We start from the raw sequence: 26,824 nt of genomic DNA on the forward strand, positions 1-26,824 counted from the left end.
ACCACTAGAGCCACAGACCTACTTCCGGCTTTTTGGTGGTCAAGTGGAGGTGAGTCTCACGGGCTTCCCAGTGCACCCTGACCGTCGGGAGGTCTAAAACCCGACGCCTGCCCACGCATGCGCCCTACAACCGGCAGAACCGGTCCTACCAGCTCCCAAGGCTCCTACTCCCTATTCGGCTTTGCCTGGGGGCGGAAGTGTGTGGGCGGGATCCCGCACGCGACACACCCCGGAAGTGGGCGGAGCGCCGCGCCCCCACCGCTGCCCGCCGCCTCCCAGTCGGGTCGTGGCCGAGGCCGGTCCTGGCTTTGTAGCTCGCTGAAGATGGCGGCTCAGTCACCCAGCGGGATCCGCCTCAGCGCGGTGAGCAGCCGCGAGGGGAGGAGCGGGCCGAGTCCCAGGAGGGAGGGCGGGCGGACGGGAGGAGGGGGGAGAGGACGGCGGTGCGCGGCGGGGACGCGAGGGCTCGCGGCCCGGGCGGGGGGCCGGCGTCTCGCTCTGCTGCGCCGAGCCGCTCGGAGCCGAGGCGGGCCGGGCGGCGCGGGCCGGGCTGCGGTCCAGACCGCGGCCCCTCCCGGGCGGGCCGCGGCGCCTCGCAGCTGTCGTCGGAGGGCGAGGCCCCGAGGCCTCGCGTCCGGGCGGCCCGGCTGGCCTGAGGGCCGCGGGGCCTCGCCCTCCGCTGCGGGCCCCTTTCCCGCGCCGGGGAGCGCCGTGGCCCGGCCTCCCGCCCGCGGGACGGGGGTGCGCGGCCGAGGCCCCGCGTCGCGGCGGGGCTCCGGGGGACCTTCCGGGGTTTCTCGCGGGTTCCGTCGGCGCGGGGCGGCCACTCGCGGGGGGCGCCGGGCTGCGAATCCTAGGGCGTGTGGGCGTGGCCTCCCCGCCTGGGCTACCTGCCGAAGTTCCCGGCGGGGTCGGCGCTCCTCAGCTCCGGGAGCTTCCGGACACTCCGGCTCTGCAGGACTCGGTCTCCAAACCAAACCCAAAGGGAGAGCGCGCGTACTTGATGCAGCTTCCCTTTAACCTCTCAGTGGCCCTGGCTGCTTGGGGTAAACACACTTGGCCACTGGTAACTAAATAGTACAGAGTTCATGTATTATTCATTCAGACGTGTGTGTGTGTGTGTGGCTTGAACTTAGGTCCTGGGCGCTGCCCTTTGGCGTTTTTTGCTGCTTGGTTGGCATTCTACCACTCGTGCCGCAGCTCCACTGACGATGTTTGGTGGCTTGTACTGATAAGAGTTTCAGGGACTTGCGTGCCCGGCTGCTTTCAAACCCCAATTCTTAAATCTCAGCCTTCTGAGTATTTAGGATTATACAAGTGTGAGCCCCTGGTCCCCAGCTTTACACAGATTTATTTATGTATGCATGCATGCATACATACATATATGTATGTATATTGGTCCTGGGGCTTGAACTCAGGGCACTCACTGTCCCTGCTTTTGCTAGAGTTTTAACACTTGAGCCACGCTTCCTCCTCCTTTCTGGTGGTTAATTGGAGATGATTCTCACAGACTTTCCTGCCCAAGCTGGCTTTGAAGAGTGATCCTCGGATCTCAGCCTCCTTAGAATTACAGGGAGTGAGCCACCACCAGCACCTGGCTCTTTTTCCTCTTTTGGCTTCATTGGAATTTGGTTTTCAGCTTGCTAGGTGTGCTGATCCTTGCCCCCACTTCTTTTTTATTCTGAATATTTTCTAGATAGGGGCTTCATTTTTTTTTTTTTTTGATTGGTTGTGGGACCTGAACTCTGGACCTGGGCGCTGTCCCTCAGCTCTTCAGCTCAAGGCTAGCGCTCTACCACTTGAATCACAGCTCAAGGCTAGCGCTGTACCACTTGAGTTACAGCGCCACTTCCGGCTTTTTCTGTTTATGTGGTACTGAGGAATCGAACCCAGGGCATCATGCATGCACTGAGCCACTCTCCCAGCCCCAGGCGTTTCCTTTTTGCCCAGGCTGTTCTGGATCATGATGCTAATATCTCTTTTCAGCTTTCTCAATGGGCTCTTGTGGAAACTCCCTTTCCACCCAACTGTGCCTTTCTCAGCTTCCTGGTTCATCATCTGGCCCAGCTATTGGTTGATAGGTTGTTTTGAAAACTTTTTGCCTGGGCTGGTCTCTAACCACAACTTGCCTGTCTCTGTCTCCTGTGTATCTAGGATTAAGCGTTGGTTGCCACACAGGCCTTATTGGTATTTTTGTTTTGTTACTTGCCTATTCTTTTTTTTTTTGCCAGTCCTGGGGCTTGAACTTGGGACCTGGGCACTGTCCATGAGCTGCTCTGTGCTTAAGGCTACAGTTCTCCCACTTGAGCCACTACAACACTTCTCTAGCTTTTTCTCTTTAATGTGGTACTGAGGAATATGAACCCAGAGCTTCATGCATGCTAGGCAAGCACTCTATACCACCAACCCCATTCCCAGCCTCACCTGTCTGTTCTTATTCCACTTATTTCCCTTTTCCTTGACAGAAGTCTTTATTGATTTATAACCCTTGTGTACATATTCTGGTAAAGTTCTTTTGGTGGGGTTTATTGAATGGGATAGTCTTTATAGGCTGGGTTATGGACAGCAGCCTAATTCTGTCTTAGCCACTGGGTATAACGTTTGTTACTCTGGCTCCTCATCTGTATGAATCCTGCAGATTTAACTGCTTTCTAGTATTGGACACCAGATACAGTTATTTTTCTAAAGGAAATGAAAGATAAGGGTTAGGAAGGTGGCTCAGTGGTGGAGTGCTTGTCTTGCATGCATGAAACCCTGGTTTCAATTCCTCAGTACCACGTACACAGAAAAGACTAGAAGTGGCCCTGTGGCTCAGTAGTATTGAGCAAAAGAAGCTCAGGCACAGTGCCCAGGCCCCGAGTTCAAACCCCAGGACTGACCCCCACAAAAAAGATAATTTATTCAGATTCAAATATGAGTGACGAAGGCCCTGGAACTTAGATTGCATTCTTAGCTTTAAGGGTCAAAGGTCAATTGAGTTCGTCAGTACTTGCCTAGAATTTTACCATGACAGTAAGGAAAATGTTAGGTCAGATATAGAGTTTTATAATAAATATCCATTAAAAAGGACTAACGAAAGCCGGGCGCTGGTGGCTCACGCCTGTAATCCTAGCTACTCAGGAGGCTGAGATCTGAGGATCGCGGTTCAAAGCCAGCCCGGGCAGGAGAGACCGTGAGACTCCTATCTCCAATAAACCACCAGAAAACCGGAAGTGGCGCTGTAGCTCAAGTGGTAGAGCACTCGCCTTGAGCTGAAGAGCTGAGGGACAGCGCCCAGGCCCAGAGTTCAAGCCCCACGGCCGACAAAAAAAAAAAAAAAAAAAAAAAAAAAAAGGACTAACGATAGTCCAAGATCATTTTGGCTATTAGTCTGCAACATTCCCTTTCTTCTCTTTCCAGGCCTGCTTTTCTATCTACTCAGTCTTAGATCTCTTCCACATGGGTGAGGCTTCCCAGAGAACTTGGTCATATTCAGGCCCAGAATCCCTATAGAGGAGAATTGGCTTGTTTTCTTCACTAGTTTTGCACTTTGGTTCTCTTTGTCCTTTCCCCACCTTATCACACATTGCATTGTTCACCTCTTCCAAGATAGAAATGAGAAATCAAGCAAAGATAACAGCTCAACCAATCGTGTGTGTGTGTGTGTGTGTGTGTGTGTGTGTGTGTGTGTGTGTGTGTGTGTGTGTGTGTGTGTGTGTGTGTGTGTGTGTGTGTGTGTGTGTGTGTGTGTGTGTGTGTGTGTGTGTATACTGGGTACTGTCCCTTAGCTTTTTCTCCTACCATTTGGGCCACAGCTCCGTGTCTTGCTATTTACTGGTCAATTGGAGATACAAATCTCATGCATTTTCTTACCTGGGCTGGCATCAAATCTCAATCCTCAGATCTCTGAATAACTATATTATAGGTGTGAGACCAATACCTGACTCAAAAAGGGAATTTTTTGGGGGAGGGGGAAGTCGTGGGGCTTGAACTCTGGGCCTGGGAGCCCTCTCTGAGCTCTTCAGATCAAGGTAAATGGTGCCACTTCAGTTTTCTGGTGGTTAATCGGAGTTGAGTCTCAAGGAACTTCCTGCCGGGGCTGGCTTTGAACTGCAATCCTCAGATACTCAGCCTCCTGAGTAGCTAGGATTACAGGCTTGAGCCACTGGTGCTAGGCTCCATCTTCACTTTTGTTGGTTAAATTACATGTGTTGAGCTGGGCGCTGGTGGCTCACGCCTGTAATCCTAGCTACTCAGGAGGCTGAGATCTGAGGATCGCGGTTCAAAGCCAGCCAGCCGGGGCAGGAAAGACCATGAGATTCCTATCTCCAATAAACCACCAGAAAACCGGAAGTGGCGCTGTAGCTCAAGTGGTAGAGTGCTCGCCTTGAGCTGAAGAGCTGAGGGACAGCGCCCAGGCCCAGAGTTCAAGCCCCACGACCGACCAAAAAAAAAAAAAATTACATGTGTTGTCCTTACTCTTTTTTTTTTTTTTTTTTTTTTTTTTTTTTGGTCGTGGGGCTTGAACTCTGGGCTTGGGCACTATCCCTCAGCTCTTCAGCTCAAGGCAAGCATTGTACCGCTTGAGCGGTTAGTAGGAGTCTCACGGACTTTTCCTGCCCCGGCTAGCTTTGAACTGTGATCCTCAGATCTCAGCCTCCTGAGTAGCTAGGATTACAGGCGTGAGTCACTGGCGCCCGGCTGTCCTTGCTCTTAATGTTCATTCTTCACATCTCTACCAGTGTACTGTAGTCATGGTATCTATGCAGATTTTTCTTCTCCCTGAAGTCAACAGTTGGTTTATGTCTTACGTAATTTTTCTCTGTATTGATCACTAGATCATCTGAACTTTCAGAGGAACTGGGCAATTTTTTCCAGATGTGTTCTGACCCACCCTGTGTCTTGTTAATTGGGAATCATTAGCTCCATTGTGGCTTAGAGATGTTTAACAATTTTCTGGATTTTTTTTCCCTTTTCTATATGCCTCTCTATCCAAAAAATTCTTTTGGGCTTACCATATATCCTTTTATTAAGTTGTTGTACAAAGTGGTTTCAATAGACGTCAGGTTATGCATGTTGATCAGAGTTACTCCTCATGTCATTTTCCTCCTTTTCTAAACCCATCCATACCTTTCTGTGTATCTTAGTAAGTCACTAAAGCTCAGGTTCTGGAGCCAGCCTGACAGGTAGGTAACTGGACAGGTTATTTATTCCTGTTCTATGATTGATGGGAGTAATAAACATAGCCTCAAAAGATTTTTATTTTTTGGTCAGCTGTAGTACTTAACTCAGGCTGGACACTGTCCCGGAGCTCTTTTGGTAAAGGCTAGCATTCAGCTACTTTGAGCCACAGTTCTACTTCCAGTATTCTAGAGGTTAAATGGAGATTAGAGTCTCACAGACTTTCTGCTCTGGCTGGCTTTAAACCTTGATCATCAGATCTCAGCCTCCTGAGTAGCTAGGATTACTGGTGTGAATGCCCAGCACCTGGTTTCAAAAGGGTTTTGTTTTGGTTTCTGTTGGGTGTCAAGATACAGCCTGTGCTAGCTTTAAATTTTTTTTTTTTTTTGCCAGTCCTGGGGCTTGAACTTGAGGCCTGAGTGCTGTCCCTCAGCTCTTCAGCTCAAGGCTAGTGCTCTACCACTTGGGCCAAAGTGCCATTTCCAGCTTTTTCTGTGTATGTAGTGCTGAGGAATCGAACCCAGGGCCTCATGAATGCAAGGGAAGCACTTTACCACTGAACCACCTTCCCAGCCCTGGCTTTAAACTTTTTACCCTTTTGCCTTAGCTCCCTGGTACTGAGATCATAGGCACACTCCACCACTTGGTGTTGGGAATTAAGGCTAGCCTGTATTTACTTATCTGTCTCTATGTCTATTGAAATAGGGTCTCACTTTGTGGCTCAGAAAGGCCTTCAGCTTAACATCCTCTTGATTCAGCCTGCTGGGTGCTGACATTACAGGAATGCTTCACCTTTTAATATTTTAAGAAAGATTCAATTTTAATATTTTAAGAAACAGCCATATTTTCCACAGCAACTGCACCATTTTATACTCTGGAATCTTCAACCTAAACACCAGCTAAACCCCAAATGGGTTTAGTTGTAATAGCAGGTAATAATGGACAAACTCAGGGAAGAGAATAATTTTATTTTACTTATTTATTTATTTGGGTCCGGTCATGGGGCCTGAACTCTGGGCCTGGGTGCTGTCCCTCAGCTCTTCAGCTCAAGGCTAGCGCTCTACCACTTGAGCCACAGCACCACTTCCAGCTTCTTTCTTTTTGCTTATGTGGTGCTGAGGAATGGAACCTAGGGCCTCATGCATGCAAGGCAAGCACTCTACCACTGAGCCACCTTCCCAGCCCCAAGAGAGTAATTTTAAAATGAAGAGAGAAGGGATGAGTTAGGAGCAATGGGTGACAATGTTGTCAGACACCATGTACTCATATACTGTTTTGTAGAATGGGAACTTCTTTGGACAACTACTTGAAAAAAAATATTTAAAAAAAAGGAAAGCAAAATGAAGCCTGGAGTGGCGGTTCATTTCTGTAATCCTAGTTACTCAGAAGGCTGAGATGTGAGCATCAGGATTTGAAGCTAGCCCTGGCAGAAAAGTCCCCATGAGACTCTTATCTCCAATTAACCACCAGAAAACTGGAAGTGGAATTGTGGCTCAAGTGGTAGAGCACTAGCATTGATCAAAAAACCTCAACTACAGGGCTGAGAATGTGGCTTAGTGGTAGAGTGCTTGTCTAACATGCATGGAGCCCTGGATTTGATTCTTCAGTACCACATACACAGAAAACGCCAGAAGTGGCGCTGCCATCAAGTAGTAGAGTGCTAGCCTTGAGCAAAAGCAGCTTAGGGACAGTGCCCAGGCCCTGAGTTCAAGCCCGAGGAATGGCAAAAAATTAATAAAAGTACAAAGAGTGTTGCATAAAATTCTTTGAAGCAGTTATCCTTAGCAACAAAGGTAGTGATCAAACAACTTCATAGGAGTACTTTTTTTATGTAGGATTGTGATTTTGGCAAAATTTTGTGGTATTTTCTGTTATCAGATGAATAATTGTGACAACCCTCTATAGTCAGTCTTGCCTAGCTCTGTATTGGTCCTAGCAATTTCATATAACACAGTGCAAGAGTTCTAATTTCTGCATGTCCACTTGTTCTGTTCTGTTCTTTTTGCCAGTCCTGGGGCTTGAACTTAGGGTCTGGGCACTGTCCCTGAGGTGCTCTGTGCTCAAGGCTAGCACTGTACCACTTGAGCCAATGTGCCACTTTGGCTTTTTCTGTTTACGCGGTATTAAGGAATTAAACCCAGGGCTTCATGCATGCTGGGCAAGCACTCTACCACATTCCCAGCTCTTTCTGGCCAACTTGATGAGTAAGATAACATCATAAGTGTTTGGTTTATATGGACATGTGGTCAGGTTTTGTTTTTCTTTTTTCTTTTTTCTTTTGTATGGGTTCTGGGACTTGAACTTGGCTTGGGCACTGTCCCTGATCTTTTTTGTTCAAGCCTAGCTCTGCTTCTGGCTTTTTGGTAGTTAGAGATAAGAATCTCACAGGCTTTCCTGCCTGGGCTGGCTTTGAAGCATAATTCTCAGATCTCAGCCTCTTGAGTAGTTAGGCTTGATTGTGGCCATGAGCAACTGGTGCCTGGCAAGATAAGCCTTTTTCTGAAGATCTTGTGTTTATACATTGCTGGCCACTTTAGACTGTAGAGTCCAGACCAAAACAGAAAGCTGCTTCTATGCCAAGTCTACTACTTTGTTGGAGAAAGGAGCCCAGTTATTTCTAAGTAACTCCATGCTTTTATTCTGCCAAATTGCCTATCCCTCCCTGAGTCACCATTAAAACCCAGAATCTTGGCTAGGTGCCAGAAGCTTGAGTAGTGCCAGCCTTGAACAGAAAAAGCCAAGCAAGTGAATGAGTCCCTGAGTTCAGTACCAATACACAAAAACAGTACCAGTACACAAAAAACAGAAATGCTTAATGCAGGAGAATACAAGTTTGAACCCAGCCTGAGTTACATAATAAAGACCCTGTCTCAAAAATTTATCAACAACAATGGGGATGGGAGAGGATGAGGGAACAGATGACACTGTGCAATATGAAATGTGTTTGTTTCCGGATGTATGTGAAGGTTACCTTGCTGTATAACACCTCTAATAACAATAAATTTGAAAAAAAAATCAACAAGAACCTTTGTATGAAAGTTAAATTCCCCTACTCATTCCCAGAGCACCCCATTTTCAAATCTTGATGATGTGTTATTCGTTTAGCCTGGGCTAATTTTTGGAAGACAGCTCATAGTAATAAAATGAAGTGTGGGTGGGGGACTTGGGTAGTTTGGGTGAGAGTTCCTCTTGTGTATAGGAAAAACTGGTTTAGGCATCTTTTTTTATGTATGTGTGTTGGGCCTGGACTATAAGGTTTTTTTTTTTTTTTGGTCGGTCGTGGGGCTTGAACTCTGGGCCTGGGCGCTGTCCCTTAGCTCTTCAGCTCAAGGCGAGCGCTCTACCACTTGAGCTACAGCGCCACTTCCGGTTTTCTGGTGGTTTATTGGAGATAAGAGTCTCACGGTTTCTTCTGCCTGGGCTGGCTTTGAACCGCGATCCTCAGATCTCAGCCTTCTGAGTAGCTAGGATTACAGGTGTGAGCCACCAGCGCCCAGCTTAAGGTTTTGTTTTTGTTTGTTTTGTTTTTTCTTTTTTTTTCATTTTGAAAATTTTTTTAAGAAAAAAATTCAGGTAACAAAAAAATTTAACAAGTTTCACTTAGCAAAATACACCCAAAAGGAAATCACAGTACAAAGAAAGCTTTTAAGTCAAGGCCTCACCAATTCCTATAGTTATTAGTATTGTGTCTCAGTTCTCAAAACTAACTTTTAAAAAACTTAAAACTTAACCTGACCTAAAAGATATTAAATGAAAGTATAAACTAGAATGAACAAACATGAGAACTGCTGCTCGTTGATTAGGGATCTAGCACCTTTGAGATCTCCAAAAAGTACACGTCCCCACTGTGCTCCTGAGGGGGAAGATCCACCCTGCACATACTTCAACTACTTGAACTCAGATAACAGCACTTTGAAGTTGACTAGCAAAAATGTTAATCAAGAAAAGTGGAAGACCCTCCCCCACAGTATAACCCCTGCTTTCACTGTATTTGATGTCGGTATAATTTGTGGAGGGGAAGGGGAAAAACAAGTCGTTTACATAAGGATACAGGTGGCTCCGTTGCAACAATAAGTACAAGTTGTCATATCAAAAACGAACTTTACAACTTTGGTGGGGAGGGGGCTGAGAAGGGATGGGAAGGGGAAACAAAGGAGGCTACAATGCTTGATAAGAAATGTAATCATTATCTTGCCCATGTAATTGTAACCCCTCTGTACAGTATTTTCACAATAAAAAAACAACAACAAAGGAGGGGATGACAATAGGAAATGGACTCATTACCTTGCTCATGTAACTGTAACCTCTCTGTACAGTATATTTATAATAAAAATATTTAAAAAAGAAAAAAGTGGAAGAAAAAAGTTTTAGTTTATTCAATATCACATGCTAGAAGAAAAGTTTGCATGAAAAAACACTTAAGTAATTTTTAAATCTATATTTCACAAACTCATGGTGTAAAATGGGTCCCACAGCTTCCTCTAGTATAAACTGCTTTTCACTGCTAACTGGCTGCCTGTGAAAATTCAATTAACTCAACTGCTCCTACAAAACTAGTCATACCCTCCCATGTTATCCTGACCGCTGTAGCCAGTCCCATAGCAACCACTCACTGACTGGCTCTCTAGGCCACTATAGGTGTCCTGGGCAGCAGACACACCCATACCCCGTGAGAGTTCATATTGAGATTGGCCCAGATGGAAAAGTGACAGGAGAGGCTGATGTTGAGTTTGCTACCCATGAAGAAGCTGTGGCTGCGATGTCGACAGGGCCAACATGCAGCACAGATACATAGAACTCTTCCTGAATTCAACCACAGGGACCACCCACGGGGTTATAGCAGCCAGGAGATGCAGGAAATGGCGTGTCTGTTTTGTTTTTTCTTCTCTGTACTAGCACTCTACTATTTGAGTCACAGCTCTGCTTCTGATTTTTTTGCTAATTGAGGTAAGAGCCTCATGGACTAGGCCTATGCTGGCCTAGAACCATGACCCTCAGATCTCAGCTTTCTGAGTAGCTAAGATTAATTTTATTTACCTTTAATTAAAAAAAAATTAGAGCCTGGTGCCAGTGGCTCACACCTGTAATCCTAGCTACTTAGGAGGCTGAGATAGATCTGTGGATTGTGTTTCAGAGCCAGCCTGGCCAGGAAAGTCCATGAGACTCTTTATCTCCAGAAAACCAGAAGTGGTGCTGTGGCTCAAGTGGTAGAGTGCTCACTTTATGCTGAAGAGCTCAGAGACAGCACCCAGGCCCAGAGTTCAAGCCCTAGGACCGGTCCAAAAAAAAAAAAGTAGAAAATAAACCACTTCAGGACTAGAAACATGGCTAGAAACAGGCTAGCCAGCAAGTACAAAACCCTGTTTTAGTAGAGTAGAATAAACCACTTGAATACACCACTTGAATGGTGTGTGTGTGTTGGAGGGCGGGGATTGTTTTTTTGTTTTGCTCTTTGAGACAAGGTCTTATGGTACAGTCCAAGCTTGTCTTAACCCAAGTACTTGGATTACAGGTGTGTATTACCATATCTAGCTTAAAGTACCACCAAACCAGGTTTAAATATCCCCCCCCTTTTTTTGGTTGGACATAGGTCTTGAACTCTGGGCCTAGGTGCTGTCCCTGAGCAATTCAGCTCAAGGTGAGCATGCTACCATTTGAACCACAGCACCACTTATGGTTTTCTAGTGGTTAATTGGAGTGAAGAATCATGTACTTTCCTGCCTCGGCTGGCTTTGAACTGTGACCCTCGGATCTCAGCCTCCTGAGTAGCTAGGATTATAGGTGTGAGCAACCAGCACCTGGCTTGACCTTATTTTTTATGAACTCAATTTTACCTCTTTTTTTTTTTTTTGGTTGGTCGTTGGGCTTAAACTCTGGGCCTGGGTGTTGTCCCTAAGCTCTTCAGCTCAAGGCAAGCGCTCTACCGCTTGAGCCACAGCGCCACTTCCAGTTTTTTGGTGGTTTTATTGGAGATAAGAGTCTCACAGACTTTCCTGTCAGGCTGGCTTTGAACCACCATCCTCAGATCTCGGCCTCCTGAGTAGTAGGATTACAGGTGTGAGCCACCGGCACCCAGCCTCAATTTTACCTTTAAAGGAATATTCACTTAAAACAACAACAACAACAAAAACAACAGGCATTCTGCTAAGCACTTATAAATTGTTGTGTAAATTTTCTTAACCTGTGAGATGCTGCTTGTATCCTCAATCTTGCAAATAATAAAACTTGAGATGTAGAGGTTAAGCTTATTGTCCCAGATTCCACACTTAGTAAATGCACCTCATAATTTATCTGCAAATGGTGGCTAGCTAGCATCTGACATCTGAATTCAAAGTAGCTTTGACCAAAGTACCCCATCATTAACTCAAGACAATGATAGGGATTTATGGTAGTTTAGTCATTTTCTCCTTGTTTGGTAGCCAGAGGTTGTACATCTCAAGGCCATCCCTCTTAATAAGATTTAGAATGGAGGGGCTGGGAAGGTGGCTCAGTGGTAGAGCACTTGCCTTGCATGCTCGAGGCCCTGGGTTCGATTCCTCAGCACCACATAAGAAAAAAGCCGGAAGTGGCTAGAACTCTGGGCCTGGGCACTGTCTCTGAGCTCTTCAGCTCCAGGCAAGCACTCTACCACCTGAGCCACAACGCCACTTCCAGTTTTCTGGTGGTTAATTAGAGATAAGAGTCTCATGGACTTTTCTTGTCCTGGCTGGCTTTAAACAAACCATGATCCTCAGATCTCAGCCACTAGAGTAGCTAGGAATACAGGCAAGAGCGACCAGTGACTGGCTCCCTTTTTCTTAAATATAAGACAATTGGTTCAAAATGAGCACCAAATGCAAGGCAGTTTTCTGCATATGGAAATGTTCAAGCCTTAGCCCTTTAAAACTATGTATACATTTTTATATATTTGACAGTATCAAGGCTTGAAGTCAAGGCCTGCACTTGCTAGGCAGGTACTCTACCACTTGAGTCACACTTTTTTATTTTGGGGGGGTCCGGTCATGGGGCCTGAACTCTGAGCCTGGGCCTTGTCCCTCAGCTCTTCAGCTCAAGGCTAGCGCTCTACCACTTGAGCCACAGTGCCACTTCCGGCTTTTTTCTTTTTGCTTATGTGGTGCTGAGGAATCGAACCTAGGGCCTCAGGCATGCAAGGCAAGAGCTCTACCACTGAGCCACCTTCCCAGCCCTTGAGTCACACTTTTATACACTTTTATATATCAGCCTCGTTTTTATATATTTGATGTTTCCATCACTCAGGAAATTGGAATGTTCTCTACAGCATGGTATTGGCAAAGTATTCTTTCATAGTATATTACTGAGTAAATCAAATTTAAAAGTCTTAGAAATCAAGATGGTGGGAACTGCAGCTGTTAGTCGCGGGCACTATGGCTTCAAGGTTACTTCGCGGAGCCGGAGCGCTGGCCACGCAGGCCTTAAAGGCCCGTGCTCCCAATGGAGCACCTGTGGTACGCTCCATGGCGTCTAGAGGTGGTGTTCCTACTGATGAGGATCAGGCTACTGGACTGGAAAGGGAGATCATGATGGCCAGGCAAAAGGGACAGGACCCTTACAATATATTGGCCCCCAAAGCAGCTGCAGGCACCAAGGAAGACCCTAATTTGGTTCCATCCATCAGCAACAAGAGGATAGTGGGCTGCATTTGTGAAGAAGACAACTGTACTGTCATCTGGTTCTGGCTGCACAAAGGGGAAACTCAGCGATGCCCAGGTGGTGGAAGCCACTACAAGCTAGTATCCCACTAGATGGGCCACTGAACCCCATACTGATGTTCTTAGAATGTGCTGTAAAGTTTCTTCTTCACAATAAAGACTAGCCATTGCATTGGCTCCTCCCATTAAAAAAAAAAAAAAGAAATCAAGATGGTTTGTTGCATTGGAACTGGTTTAAGAAAGTATCAATGCATGCTGTTCCACTGCCTCCATTGCCCCCAGTTTAACCATGATGAATTTGGGGTAAATAATCGTCAAAGTGTCAAATATTGATCAAGCAAATATATAGGTTCATTAGAAATAACACACTAACGCCAGGAACCGGTGACTCACTCCTGTAATCCTAGCTACTTGAGGAGGCTGAGACCTGAGGATCATGGTTCAAAGCCAGTCCGGGCAGAAAAGTCCAGGATACTTATCTCTAATAAACCACTAGAAAACCGGAAGTGGTGCTGTGGCTCAAGCAGTAGAGCGTTCGCCTTGAGCTGAAGAGCGCAGAGTTCAGGCCCCACGACCGACAAAACACACACACTAAGGAGAAAACTCTTGCCAAAGTTGTGTCTCAAAGTAGGAGTATTAGGAAAAAAAAATGTTTGGGTGATTTTTGGGCCTTGCCTTGGACATAATGAGAGATTTTGCAAGGCTGATTTCTTGTTGTTGTTTTTGTTGTTGTTGTTTTTTTGGGGGGTCTGGTTGTGGGGCCTGAACTCTGGGCCTGGGCACTGTCCCTCAGCTCTTTAGCTCAAGGCTAGCGCTCTACCACTTGAGCCACAGCACCACTTCCGGCTTTTTTCTTTTTGCTTATGTGGTGCTGAGGAATGGAACCCAGGGCCTCAGGCATGCAAGGCAAGCGCTCTACTACTGGCTACCTTCCCAGCCCATGCAAGGCTGATTTCTGTTGGGGGTAGATGTGAATGGACCACAGGAGGACAGCTTAAAACAAGTTTTAGTGTAGAAGCTCTTTTGTTGGTTCAGACTTCTAAGATATACTTTAGATACCCTGGAATAAATAGCTGAGTTGTTTTTGTGTAGTCTCAATTTTTAAAACAAGGGGGCTGAGAAGGTGGCTCAGTGGTAGAGCGCTTGCCTTGCATGCATGAGGCCCTGGGTTCAATTCCTCAGCACCACATAAGCAGAAAAAAAAAGTTGGAAGTGGCGCTGTGGCTCAAGTGGTAGAGCGCTAGCCTTGAGCTGAAGAGCTGAGGGACAGCGCCCAGGCCCAGAGTTCAGACTCCATGACCGGATCCAAAAAAAATAAAAATAAAACAAAGACAATAAAAAATAATTATTTTTTGTTCTTAAAAGTAAAACCTGAATTTACATGGATCATTTGTCTTGTTTCAGCTTTGTCCAAAGTTTTTACATACAAACTCAACAAGTCATACTTGGCCCTTCAGTGCAGTTGCTGAGTTAATTGGTACGTAAATCAATGTTTTATGTACTATGTGTTGCTTGTAATTAACAGTTTAAAGACTTTTTATCGAAAAGTAATATATACATGTACTTTTAAAAAACACATGTATTCTAGTACATAAATCTTAGCTATTCAAATAAGTATCAAGTTACTTGCTGCTCAGTCTTCCTAAGTATTTCATGTTATTTAGGATTTCAGTTACCAAGTTCCTTGTTTATTTAGAAAATATTTTCATTATGAAAATGTAAAATGAGAATTAGCTTTTCAGTAGTATATGTGTGTAATATACAGAGTGGGTTTGTTATTCTGTTGTTATCAAGAATTTATGGTAATAAGTTCTTTGTGAGAATGATTAAGGTCTAGATGAATAGTGTTAAATGAACATGAGAAATAAGGCGCAGTTGTGGGAAGAGTTGTATTGAGGTTGTGGGATTTTTTCTTGGGAAGATTCATGTGCAAGAATAATTTTAAAAAATTCAAGCTGGGCGCTGGTGGCTCACACCTGTAATCCTAGCTACTCGGGAGGCTGAGATCTGGTTCAAAGCCAACCCAGGCAGGGAAGTCCAAGAGACTCTTGTCTCTAATTAACCACCAGAAAACCTGAAGTAGAGCTGTGGCTTAAATGGTAGAGCGCTCACTTTGAGCTGAAGAGCTCAAGGACAGTGCCCAGGCCCAGAGTTCAAGCCCCATGATGGGTAAAACAAAAACAAAAATGCAGACTTATAGTGACTCTGGTATGGTATCAATTTAGAGGATTACTTGTAACTTCCATGTTGCTTTTGGGGTCGATTCCTCAGCACCACATAAGCAGAAAAAGCTGGAAGTGGCAGAGTGCTCACAACCGACAAAAAAAAACAAAAACCCACAAAGTTTTTCCTGAAATGGCTGGAAAAAAAAAATGATGATTTACATGTAGGCTTGCTTTGTAGAAAGATGAAAGACACACACACACACATACACACATACACATATACATACATACATATATGTTTTATTTTGTTTTTGCCAGTCCTGGGGCTTGAACTCAGGGCCTGGGCTCTGTCCCTGAGCTTCTTTTGCTCAAGGCTAGCACTCTACCACTTGAGCCACAGTGCTACTTCGAGCCTTTTCTGTTTATGTGATACTGAGGAATCATAACCAGGGCTTCATGCCTGCTAGGCAAGCACTCTACCACTCAGCTGCATTCCAAGCCCCCATTATTTATATTTTAAAACATCCAAATATATTTCAATTATCTAAGTTATTTGGATAACTTACCACTTGATTTTATTATAGTTCATCTCTTTGTTTACTATTTGATTGAAATGAATATATGTTCAGTAAGGGTGACAGAAATGCAAAGCCACAGAAACTGGTGAAACTGAGTAGGGCCATGATCATAGACATTCCCGCAAGGTGAATCTTCCACCTGTGCATGTAGCTTAGCAGATAATGATACTATCTTCTCATTATTTAGTAACTATTATGTAACTTCCCTGTCAAACCCAAGTTCTCAGTTTCCCAGTCAGACTGGCCCTCCTGTTAATCATCTCTGCAGAGATAGTGTATATATCTTCACTGTGGCAGTTACCAGCCTTTGCTCCCTACTTAGGCAGAAAGGATTTGGAAAGGGTTAATTCTGCAGTCACTAAATGTAGTTTAGTTTCATGGTGGTTTTTTTTTTTTTTTTTTTTTTTGTCGGTCATGGGGCCTGAACACTGGGCCTGGGCACTGTTCCTGAGCTCTTCAGCTCAAGGTGAGCACTCTGCCACTTCCAGCTTTTTCTGCTTATGTGATGCTGAGGAATGGAACCCAGGGCCTCATGGACACAAGGCAAGCGCTCTACCACTGAGCCACATTCCCAGCCCTAGTTTTATGTTTTTTTACCTTAGGGGTTCCTGAAAATTGTCTGAAAAGTAAGATTAAATATGATACTCTGTTGCTTGTTAAAATTTGTTCTGAACTAACTACTCTTCTTTAGAATGTGGACTCAAAATTTCTCAAAATCATTTATTCTCCAGATAATGCTTACGATCCTGATGTGAATGCTAAACAGATATGGATTGACAAAACTGTGATAAATAACCGTATATGCTTGACATTCACTGATAACGGGAATGGTATGACACCAGATAAGTTGCATAAAATGCTGAGGTATGTAAAACTGCACCACACTCGGGAGAGGCTGGGCAGGTTGTTAGGCAGTCCCACTATTCTCCTCACCCTTCCCTATGTCTTACATTCTACCATTCCATCATTTCCAGTTGTCACATACTATCGATAGCCATTTACTCATGAGTGGAAATTAGTGTTAAAACAGGATGTCAGTGTAAGTCAAATGTGCCTAGAATAGAACCAATACAGTACAGGTATACAGGGTAGAGGTAGAGGGGGAATTTAGGCACAGAGTCCTTCTGCTGTCACTAAAGTATTCCTTACGCTGTCAGAAAGTTACACTGACCCATCACTGATCACAGTGCATAGGCCACTGAGAACAAGAGGGTTATTCTTATCTAGAGGAAGAGATTCAGAGGTCTCCTAGGAGCCCAGATGATAGCTCATACCTTTATCTGTGTGTGCCAGGCAATGAGCTCCTATGTAATTACCCGAAATCCTCTGTCTGGGTGATGCAGAATTGATTTCCTATAATTCAGAAATGGGGAAGAGGGGCTGGGAAGGTGGCTCAGTGGTAGAGTGCTTGCCTTGCATGCATGAGGCCCTGGGTTCCATTCCTCAGCATCACGTAAGCAGAAAAAGCTGGAAGTGGGGCTGAGGCTCAAGTGGTAGAACGTTGGTCTATAGCTGAAGAGCTGGGAGACAGCGCCCAGGCCCAGAATTCAGGTTCCACAATCGGCAAAAAAACAAAGAACTAGAAATGGGGAAGACATCAAAGTAGTAATATGCCAATTATACAGTCAGCAAAAGTGAAGTCATCATTTGAACTCAGGCTTCTTACTTGGTAATGACACTTAAAAAATTAAAAATTGAGTATGATAAATGTTAATTTTTTTTTTGTATCTTTCTTTTTAGCTTTGGCTTCAGTGACAAAGTTACCATGAATGGTCATGTCCCAGTTGGATTGTATGGGAATGGCTTCAAGTCGGGTTCTATGCGTTTGGGTAAAGATGCAATCGTTTTTACCAAAAATGGAGAAAGTATGAGTGTGGGCTTCTTATCTCAGACCTACCTGGAAGTCATAAAAGCAGAACATGTTGTTGTTCCAATTGTGGCATTCAACAAGCACCATATCCTTTTTTGATTTTGAAATAAAAGGTGTAGAGAAAAAAATATATACATTCTGAACACCCCATCTATTTGCCTTCCTTCAAGTTTTTATATTTTATAGTAATGGTGGTGATTTTTTTTTTTTTTTTTTTTGTTGTTGTTGGTGGTGGTGGTGGGGGGGGTGGGGCTTGAACGCTTGGCCTGGGTGCTGTCTCTCTTCGGCTCAAGGCCAGCACTCTACCACTTGAGCTATAGCGCCACTTTCTGGTTTTCTGGTGGTTTATTAGAGATAAGAGTCTCATAGACTTTCCTGCCCTGGCTGGCTTTCAACCACAGTCCTCAGATCTCAGCCTCCTTAGTAGCTAGGATTACAGCCACCGGCACCTGGCAGTAGTGATTTTTTGTGACAGTTTCTTCCAGTGGACCAAACTGGTCTCAGACTAGTAGTAGTCTTTCTGCCTCTTCCTCCCAAATTCTGGAATTAGAAGTAGGTGCCACTACACCCAACCAAATTCTTGTGGTTTTAACCAGATGTATTCTAATTTTTGTCTGTGTCTACTGCCCTTACCCTACACTTGAAGCTGAAGATTTGACCTTTTCTCTGTTTCAGGGCTGGGGATGTCATCTCAGTGATGGCAGGTGCTTACCTATGGTGTGTAAGACACTGAGTTTCATTCCCAATACTGCAAAACAGTTATTTCCATAGCTCTTGTCTGTTCCTTTGAACATAGGTTCTTGCTATGCTCCCATAGTGTCCTCAAACTAACCATCCTCCTGCCTCAGCCTCCTATGAGTAGCTGGGGTTACAGGTGTGAACTATCACATCTGGCTCATACCACCACACTAGCTCATAGCTCTTCTCATTTCAGGCTAATTGTGGACTAATACAGTTTCTGTTCTGGCTTGGACGTTTTCCTTAATGACAATGAAATGTAGGATAACTTAAAGTGCCTTCTGTAAAATTTCATGAAGTATACTAGAAATCAATAAAATAGAAATATTAAAGAAGTCGCTTCCCCTGCCCCCTTTTCTGTTTTAAGGTCAAGTTAGGATCTTACTGTGTTATCTATCTGGCCTTAAACTTAAAATCTTTCTACCTCAGTCTCCTTGGTATCTGAGATTTGAGATGGGCAACTGTACCTGGCTACTTACTGTCCTTGCTGTTCTTTTGGAAACACACTGCCATTTAATGTAGGAAATAATTCTTCTGATGTTTATTAAAGTTGTTTCTGTACTATAATTGTGCAAAGTATGTTGGTTATCATTCTTTAACTAAGGACATACAGCAGATGATTAATTTAGCAGAATCAAAAGCAAGCCTTGCTGCAATTCTGGAACATTCTCTGTTTTCTACAGAGCAGAAATTACTGGCAGAACTTGATGCTATTATGGGTAAGAAGGGGACAAGGATCATCATTTGGAATCTTAGAAGGTAAATGTAGACCTCAGCTAGTTGTTGACCATTTGCAGGACTGGTTTCACCATGTTGACCCCTTGTCACATAGGAAAAGTGCAGAGAGGTGCCCATTTGGGGTGCGTTCAGTAATTTGTCTTTTCCAAGGGCATTTTATTGCTGCTGCTTTGACTTCAATTTGAGGTATTTCATATTGCTATTTAAAAAGTTCCTTTTTCTGCCATTTTTGTCTCCAAAATAGCATTCTGTTCACTCTATTCTAAAACAAAACAAAAAAAAGTGAAAAATCTCAAGCCCAATGAGTGCAGATTGTGAGTTAAGAAGGAGATCTTTATCCATTTTGTTTATACTGAAAGCTAAGCATGAGCGCCTGGTCAGAAAAGAAACACAGATGAGAACTTTGTCTTCCTAAAATGTGTAGTCCTTCATCATGTGAGGAACAAAGCCCTTGCAAATAAGAACTTTAACATTTAGGATTAATGTGTAATAGTGAGAGGTTAAGATACTGAACCATTGAAATAAAGCATAAATTATGGTAAGCCTAAAGAACTTTAAAACTTGGATTTTTTTCTGTCCTCTTCAATGAACTTTTTTCTTTAATTTTCTCTTTTCTTTTACTCCAACCATCCTCCTGGAAACTTTTTTTTTCTTAATTAAGCTCTTCTTTTTAATTAAAAATTTTTAAATTAAACTCTTTCCCCCCCCCCCTTAATTTTCTTTTTTTCTTTTTCCTTTTTTTTTTTTTTTGTTGGTTGTGGGCCTGAACTCTGGGCCTGAGTGCTGTCCCTTAGCTCTTTAGCTCAAGACAAGCGCACTCTACCACTTGAGCCATAGTGCCACTTCTGGCTTTTTCTGTTCATGTGGTGCTGAGGAATTGAACCCAGGGCCTCACGTATGCGGGGCCAGCACTCTACCACTGAGCCACCTTCCCAGCCCTATTAATTAATTTTCTTAACCTCTATTTTGAGATGCAGACTCATGTGTAATTCTAAGAAATAATACAGAAATGTCATGTGCCCTTTCCCAGGGATAACCCGCTGTAGATCTATAATCACAATAGTCTGTTGACAGTGACAGGATATTGTCATAGATGAAGTCAAAACAAGAAATGTTCCTCACCACAGACATCTTTCTTGTTCATGGACTCACCGACTTTCTTCTTCCTCTCCCCACTTAGTCTCTGGCTGCCTCTTAACTGTTCCCTTTTCTGTAATTTTGTCACTTTAATGTCTAAGTAGAACTTTTTTTTTTTTTTTTTTACTTCTCCGGAGGTATATCCAGTTCCTTATGTGTATCAGTTTACTTTTCCCGCTAGTAGCATATGGACAGACTCAGTTGGGGTTAGCCACTCACCTGGTGAAAGTATGTCTGGGTTCACACTTGAGTGCTACTACAAGCAATGCTACAAACAGTCTTGTACTGTGGTTGTGGGAATACAGTTTTCATTTTCTAAAGATAAAATGCCCAACGGTGTAAATGCTAGGTCATATGATCTTTCTGATTCCTTTTCTTTCTCTTTGCTTACTTTGCACCTTGCACCCCCCCAGGAAGTCTGCTGTTTTTAGGTCTTTTTATGTTTGTTTGTTTTTTTTGTGGGTCATGGGGCTTGAACTCAGGGCCTGGATTCTGTCCTTGAGCTCTTTTGCTCAGGTAGGCTAGAGCTCTACCATTTTGAGCCACAGCTCTACTTCTGGTCTTCTGGTGTTTAATTGGTTATAATAGACTCACCAACTTTTCTGCTTATGCTGGCTTTGAACCTTGATCCTCAGATCTCAGTCTTCTTAGTAGCTAGGATTACAGGTGTGAGCCATCAGCACTCAGCTTTTTAGGTTAATTTTCGTTTATTTGGTTTCTCCCCTCCTAAAGACTTGGTATTTGATCCTTTATTCTGATGCAAAGTTAAATTTTGTTTCCCTTTAAAAATTATTTTTACAGCTACAAAAATGCAACAGAATTTGACTTTGAAAAGGATAAATATGATATCAGAATCCCTGAGGATTTAGATGAGATAGCAGGAAAAAAAGGATACAAGAAGCAAGAAAGGATGGACCAAATTGCCCCTGAGAGTGACTATTCCTTGAGGGTATGTATCTGTCTTCATGGAAGAGAGAGTTATAGGTCATGGAAATACTAGCATCCTGTTACAGACAGCCAGTGATGTCGCAATGAAAATATCTGGTTGGGCACCCATGGTTCACACTTCTAATCCTAGCTACTCAGGAAGCTGAGATTGGGATCATGATTCAAAGCCAGCTCCAGCAGGAAAGTGTGTGAAACTCTTACTTCCAATAATCCACCAGAAAGCTGGAAGTGGTACTGTGGCTTAAGTAGTAGGGCGCTCATCTTGAGCTGAAGAGCTGAGGGACAGCCCCCAAGCCCAGAGTTCAAGCCCCATGACTGACAAAAAAAAAAAAAAAAAAAGGAAGAAAATATCTCAGACAAGAATCAAATTAATGTGAGGTCAAACTGGGCAGAAAAGCCCTTGAAACTCATATTAACCATGAAACAGCCAGATTTGGAGGTTTAGGTTTTTTGTTTTGTTTTGTTTTTTGCCAGTCTGAGGGCACCTGGAGCACTGTCCTTGAGCTGCTTTTGTGCTCAAGACTAGTACTCTACCAATTGAACGACAGTGCAACCTCCTGCTTTTTCTGTGATTAATTAGAGATAAGGGTCTCGGGGCCTTTCCTGCCCAGGCTGGCTTCAGTTGGGATCCTCAGATCTCAACCTCCTAGGATTGCAGGAAGGAACCACTGGTACCTGGCACATATAATGTTTTAAAATATCATTAATTTTATAACTGACAAAACACCATTTCTTTGGAAATCTGGTTGGAGGCGGGACTGCCGACATTTTAGTTTTGTTGAATCTTATCTTTGAGTTACATAGTACATGCTCTTCACAGTTTTCACTCTCTGGAGGGAGACACCAAAGAGCATCTTGTGTTATTATGTTTTAGATCATGGAGTTTGGTCAAGTTTCTTAATTATCTGAGTATTTTAATGTGTTTGGCCACAACTTCCTTTTTTTTTTTTTTTTTTCCTGTTGGCCGTGGGGCCTGAACTCTGGGCCTGGGCACTGTCCCTCAGCTCTTCAGCTCAAGTCAAGCGCTCTACCACTTGAGCCACAGTGCCACTTCCGGCTTTTTCTGCTTTATGTGGTGCTGAGGAATTGAACCCAGGGCCTCATGCATGCAAGGCAAGTGTTCTACCACTAAGCCACCTTCTCAACCTGCACAACTCCCTTTTTTTGGTGGAGTGGGGGGGTCCGGTCGTGGGGCCTGAACTCTGGGCCTGGGTGCTGTCCCTCAGCTCTTCAGCTCTAGGGTAGCACTCTACCACTTGAGCCACAACTCCCTTTTTAAAAAGCATTGTGCTTCCTACTTTGCTTAAATATTAGTGCATTATTTAGATTTTTTTCATTGTCAATCTTGTATGATCTTGTTTATATTAGCTCTTGCTAATTATTTTTACCTAAATAAAATGATTATAGGTAATAATATCAATCTGTCAATATTCAATTGCCATGTAAAAAGTCGTCCTTTGTACTTAAAAATACAAATCATACACCAAAAATTTTTTTTTCACTTGATAATGTCAGTATCTTGATCGCTATTTCAGTAGACTGTTACTAAAGACCATTTTTACTAACCACGTTATTAACGCTAATACTTTCTTCCTCTCAGAACTCGCATTTGAACTCAAGGTCTTGAACTTGGCAGGCTCCTTCTTTGGCTCCTTGTGCTTTAGTTAGTTTTCAGATAGTTTTGCATTTATACCAAGGCTGAGCAATAATATTTACGCTTCCTACATAGCTGGTATGGCAAGCACACACCCAGCTTTTTATTGGTTAAGATGAAGTCTGATAGGTAGACTTCGGTTGAGCTCACTTATAACTAGGATGCTCCTAATCTCAAATAGTTAAGATTATAGGTGTGAGCTATTGTGGCTGGCTACATTTATTTTTTAATGAAAATTAGTCACAGTAGCATGAAGTACAGCTTTATATGCATTCTGTATTTTATTTTTTGGTGATGATGATTGAGCCTTGAGCTCACATGCTAAATACACTTTTTTTTTTTCTTTTTGGGTTGTGGGGCTTAAACTCTGGGCCTGGGCACTGTCTCTTAGCTCTTCAGTTGAAGGCTAGCGTTCTGTCACTTGAGCCGTAGCGCTGCTTCCAGCTTTTTGGTAGTTAATTGGAAATAAGAGTCTCACAGACTTTCCTGCTTGGGCTGGCTTTGAACAGTGATCCAGCAGATCTCAGCCAACCTGAGTAGATAGGTTTATAGGCATGAGCTACTGATGCCTGCTTAGTACACATTTTTAACACTGAGCTAGTTTGTTATTTTATTGAAGAGTTAATGTGTCTGTTACTAACGCAGTCTAATAGCATTTTTACCATCAAATCTGAGTATAATCAAATCTATAGATCTTTTTTGTCATTGTTGTTGGTTGTGGGGCTTGAACTCTGGGCCTGGGGCCTGCCCCTGAGCTCTTGAGCTCAAAGCTAGCGCTCTACTACTTGAGCCACAGTGCCACTTCCAGTTTTCTGGTGGTTAATTGGGGATAAGAATCTCATGGACTTTCCTGCCCCGGCTGGCTTTTAACCTCGATCCTCAGATCTCAGCCTTCTGAGTTAGCTAGGATTACAGGCGTGAGCCACCAGCTCCCAGCTAGATCATTAGATAATTATTTTGAAAGGACAAATATTGCTGTTTCTTTGCAGGCTTACTGCAGTATATTATATCTAAAGCCAAGAATGCAGATCATCTTACGTGGACAGAAAGTGAAGACACAGCTAGTTTCCAAGAGTCTTGCCTACATTGAACGTGATGTTTATCGACCTAAATTTTTAGTATCCTTCATTTTGTGCTGCTAAGATGTCAGTAAATCCTAACCTTCCTCCCTTTCCCCTTTCGTCCTACTAGGGATTCCAACCTTTTCTATGAGCATTGGGGCTTTCTCATAGTGAACTAGCAATGATGATTGGAAGGGAATGGGAGGTTATGTTCAGAATTTTCCTTAACTTTTTAAGACTAGAACAGTTCGAATTACTTTTGGATTCAACTGCAGAAACAAAGACCACTATGGGATAATGATGTATCACCGAAATAGACTCATCAAAGCATATGAAAAAGTTGGATGTCAGTTGCGGGTAAGCCTTATATTTGAAAAGAAAATGTTTTGCTTTTTAAACAAATTAGAATAATGTTATTTGGTCATTGTTTTGCCTGTGACCTTTATATGTTGATCTTTTTAAACATCAGTATGGCATTTAAACTTTTTTTTCTGAGTTATTTGTGGCTCCTCTAAGAAATTACATGATGTCTTTTCCCTTTGTATAAAATTGATGATGATGATATTTGTTTGAATGGCTAGATATTGAATATGGGAATATACAGGAAAATATTTTATACAGACTGTCTTTGTTGAAGGGTACTTTGAGCATCACAAGTTATCCTGAAAATGCTAATTTTGTTTTGTTATTTCAGGCAAACAACATGGGTGTTGGAGTAGTTGGAATTATAGAGTGCAATTTCCTCAAGCCAACTCACAATAAGCAAGATTTTGACTATACTAATGAGTACAGGTATATTAACTATTAATGTCTGAGTTTTTTTGTTTTTTTGTTTTTTTTGGTGCTGATACTGGGGCTTGAACTTAAGGCCTGAGCACTGTTCCTGAGGTTTTTGTGCTCAAGGCTAGTGCTCTACCAGTTGAACCATAGTTCTTCTAGCTTTTTTGGTGCTTAATCAGAGATAAGAATCTCACAGACTTTTCTGCCTGGGCTGGCTTTGAACCATAATCCTCAGATCTCAGCCTCCAGAGCAGCTAAGATTATAGATATGAGCCACCATGCCTAGCTGTGACTGAGATTTTTTTGTTAGTAGTGGGGCTTGAACTCCAGTCTTGGGTTGGGGTCCTGAGCTCTTTTGCTCAAGGCTAGTGTTCTATCACTTAGAGCCACAGTACCAGTTCTGGTTTTCTGGTAGTCAGTTGGTGACAAGATCCTCACAGACTTGCTTATCTAGTCTGGCTTTGAACCGTGATCCTCAGATCTCAGCCTCCTGAGTAGCAAAGGATTATAGAGCCCAGCATTTCTTAAGAAATGGGGTACCAGGCACTCCTGGTATTCAGAATTATGCTTCATCAATAAACAACAAAATTCTACTTGGGATGGAATGGAATGTATTATATTTCCTAAGATGGAAGAAGGTAAATGTGTTTTATATATAAGCTCCTTAACCACTTTCCTATCATATACTCATAATTTTGTAAAGTGAAATATAAGATGCCCTCAGATGGCAAAAAAGATAGCTTAGAAGTTACAGGATTTATGGAAATATTTCCATAGTAAACTTGCAGTCAGTCAGTAAGAAGGCCAGCCCAATGCCTGAACTGTAGAAGATGCTTCTGGAAGTTGTGGGCTGCTGGTGGTAGAGGACATAGCAGGAGCTCTAGATGGATAACAGTCCCAAACCTGGACAGGATTAAGTGGATGATTGGCATTCTCAAAAAGCCTTTGATAAGATTAATAATAGTCTATAAACACATGGAAAAACTAGGGAAGATCTGGGCACAGAAAAAGCTGGAACTGCCACTGTGTGGCTCAAATGTGGAGCGCTAGCCTTGAACATATAGAGGGATATGACCCAGGCCCTGAGTTCCAGGACTGGCAAAAAACAAAAACACCACCAAAAACTTGGGAAGAAACAAAAGAAAATAAAAATGCTCAGAAATGGAAAATGAAGGCATTCCAGTTCCTATGAACAAAAACGTTAACAGGATAGCATGAGATTTTCATACATTTTAAGATAGTATGGCCACATTCCTTTAAAGTTGAATCGGTTTTGAGAGAATTTCCCACCTTCTAAATCTAAACATTTAAACAAGTGGCTCGAGCTTCACACATACTCCTTAATGTTCTGCAAACAGGAGGATCACAAGTTCAATGGCAGCCCAAGATAGCATAGCCAGACTACCCAGGGAAGAGTCTTGGGTCCTACCACAGAGTAGGGCAGCCCTCCCACAGGCCACCACCCAGGGGATGGTCTGGCTTGTTTCAAATAAACTAATCTCCATCTAACAAATAGCCAGAAGGGAGGAGAGGAAGGTGGGGAGGCACAATACAAAACAGCCTGTTCCTGACCCCAAGATAGACAACTGGTTTCTGGGTTCTGCTGCTCACTCTCCTGAGTGGCTTTTACTTTCTCTTTACTAGACTTTTCACTACAACTGTGAAAAAGAAAGAAAAAGAGGGGGAGGGGCCTATGTGTCAAGACCTTGTCTCAACTTACCCTCCTTCAAAAACAAAAACAACCAGAAAACTAATACATTAATACTAGTTCATTTTATCAATTACTATAATGGCAAATGCCATCCACCAACATATGAAAAGGTTAATGAAGCCAAGGGAGCTAAATTCCAAATTGGTATGGGTGATTAGGTAGCCTGACTTTGAAAAGCTATTCTCTACTGAGCCATGCCTCCAGCTCCAAATTAATTTTTTTTTTGTCAGTCATGGGCCTTGAACTCTGGGTCTGGCGCTGTCCCTCAGCTCTTCAGCTCAAAGCTAGTGCTCTACCACTTGAGCTACAGATGCCACTTCCAGTTTTCTGGTGGTTTATTGGAGATAAGAGTTTCACGGAGTTTCCTGCTGGAGCTGGCTTTGAACCGCGATCCTCAGATCTCAGCCTCCTGAGTAGCTAGGATTACAGGCGTGAGCCACCGGTGCCTGGCTTCCAAATTAATTTTAAAAAGAGAAAACTCAATGGACACTGGTTATTTACATCTGTTGTTAACCTAGCTAATCATGGTTCAAAGCCAGCCTGGGCAGGAAAGTCTGTGAGACTCTTATCTCTAGTTAATCACCAAAAAAGTCAGAAGCAGAGCTGTGGCTTCA

The 26,824-nt window shown here is 43.4% G+C and overlaps 1 protein-coding gene across 1 annotated transcript in view; it reads left to right on the forward strand.

Moving 5' to 3' along the window:
- The first annotated feature begins 272 nt into the window (after positions 1-272).
- Morc3 (MORC family CW-type zinc finger 3) overlaps positions 273-26,824 on the forward strand; it is a 45,251-nt gene continuing 18,699 nt past the window's right edge. The window contains exons 1-9 of the mRNA XM_070030652.1: positions 273-363; positions 14,235-14,307; positions 16,305-16,437; positions 17,314-17,527; positions 18,792-18,940; positions 20,858-21,005; positions 23,648-23,776; positions 23,957-24,076; positions 24,414-24,511. Coding sequence (XP_069886753.1) covers positions 325-363; positions 14,235-14,307; positions 16,305-16,437; positions 17,314-17,527; positions 18,792-18,940; positions 20,858-21,005; positions 23,648-23,776; positions 23,957-24,076; positions 24,414-24,511 — 1,103 coding nt within the window. The 5' untranslated portion in view covers positions 273-324. The remainder of the gene's footprint in view (positions 364-14,234; positions 14,308-16,304; positions 16,438-17,313; positions 17,528-18,791; positions 18,941-20,857; positions 21,006-23,647; positions 23,777-23,956; positions 24,077-24,413; positions 24,512-26,824) is intronic.

This window comes from Dipodomys merriami, unplaced genomic scaffold (assembly GCF_024711535.1).
Source record: "Dipodomys merriami isolate MVZ:Mamm:240054 unplaced genomic scaffold, mDipMer1.0.p SCAF_2, whole genome shotgun sequence".
Lineage (NCBI taxonomy): Eukaryota > Metazoa > Chordata > Mammalia > Rodentia > Heteromyidae > Dipodomys > Dipodomys merriami.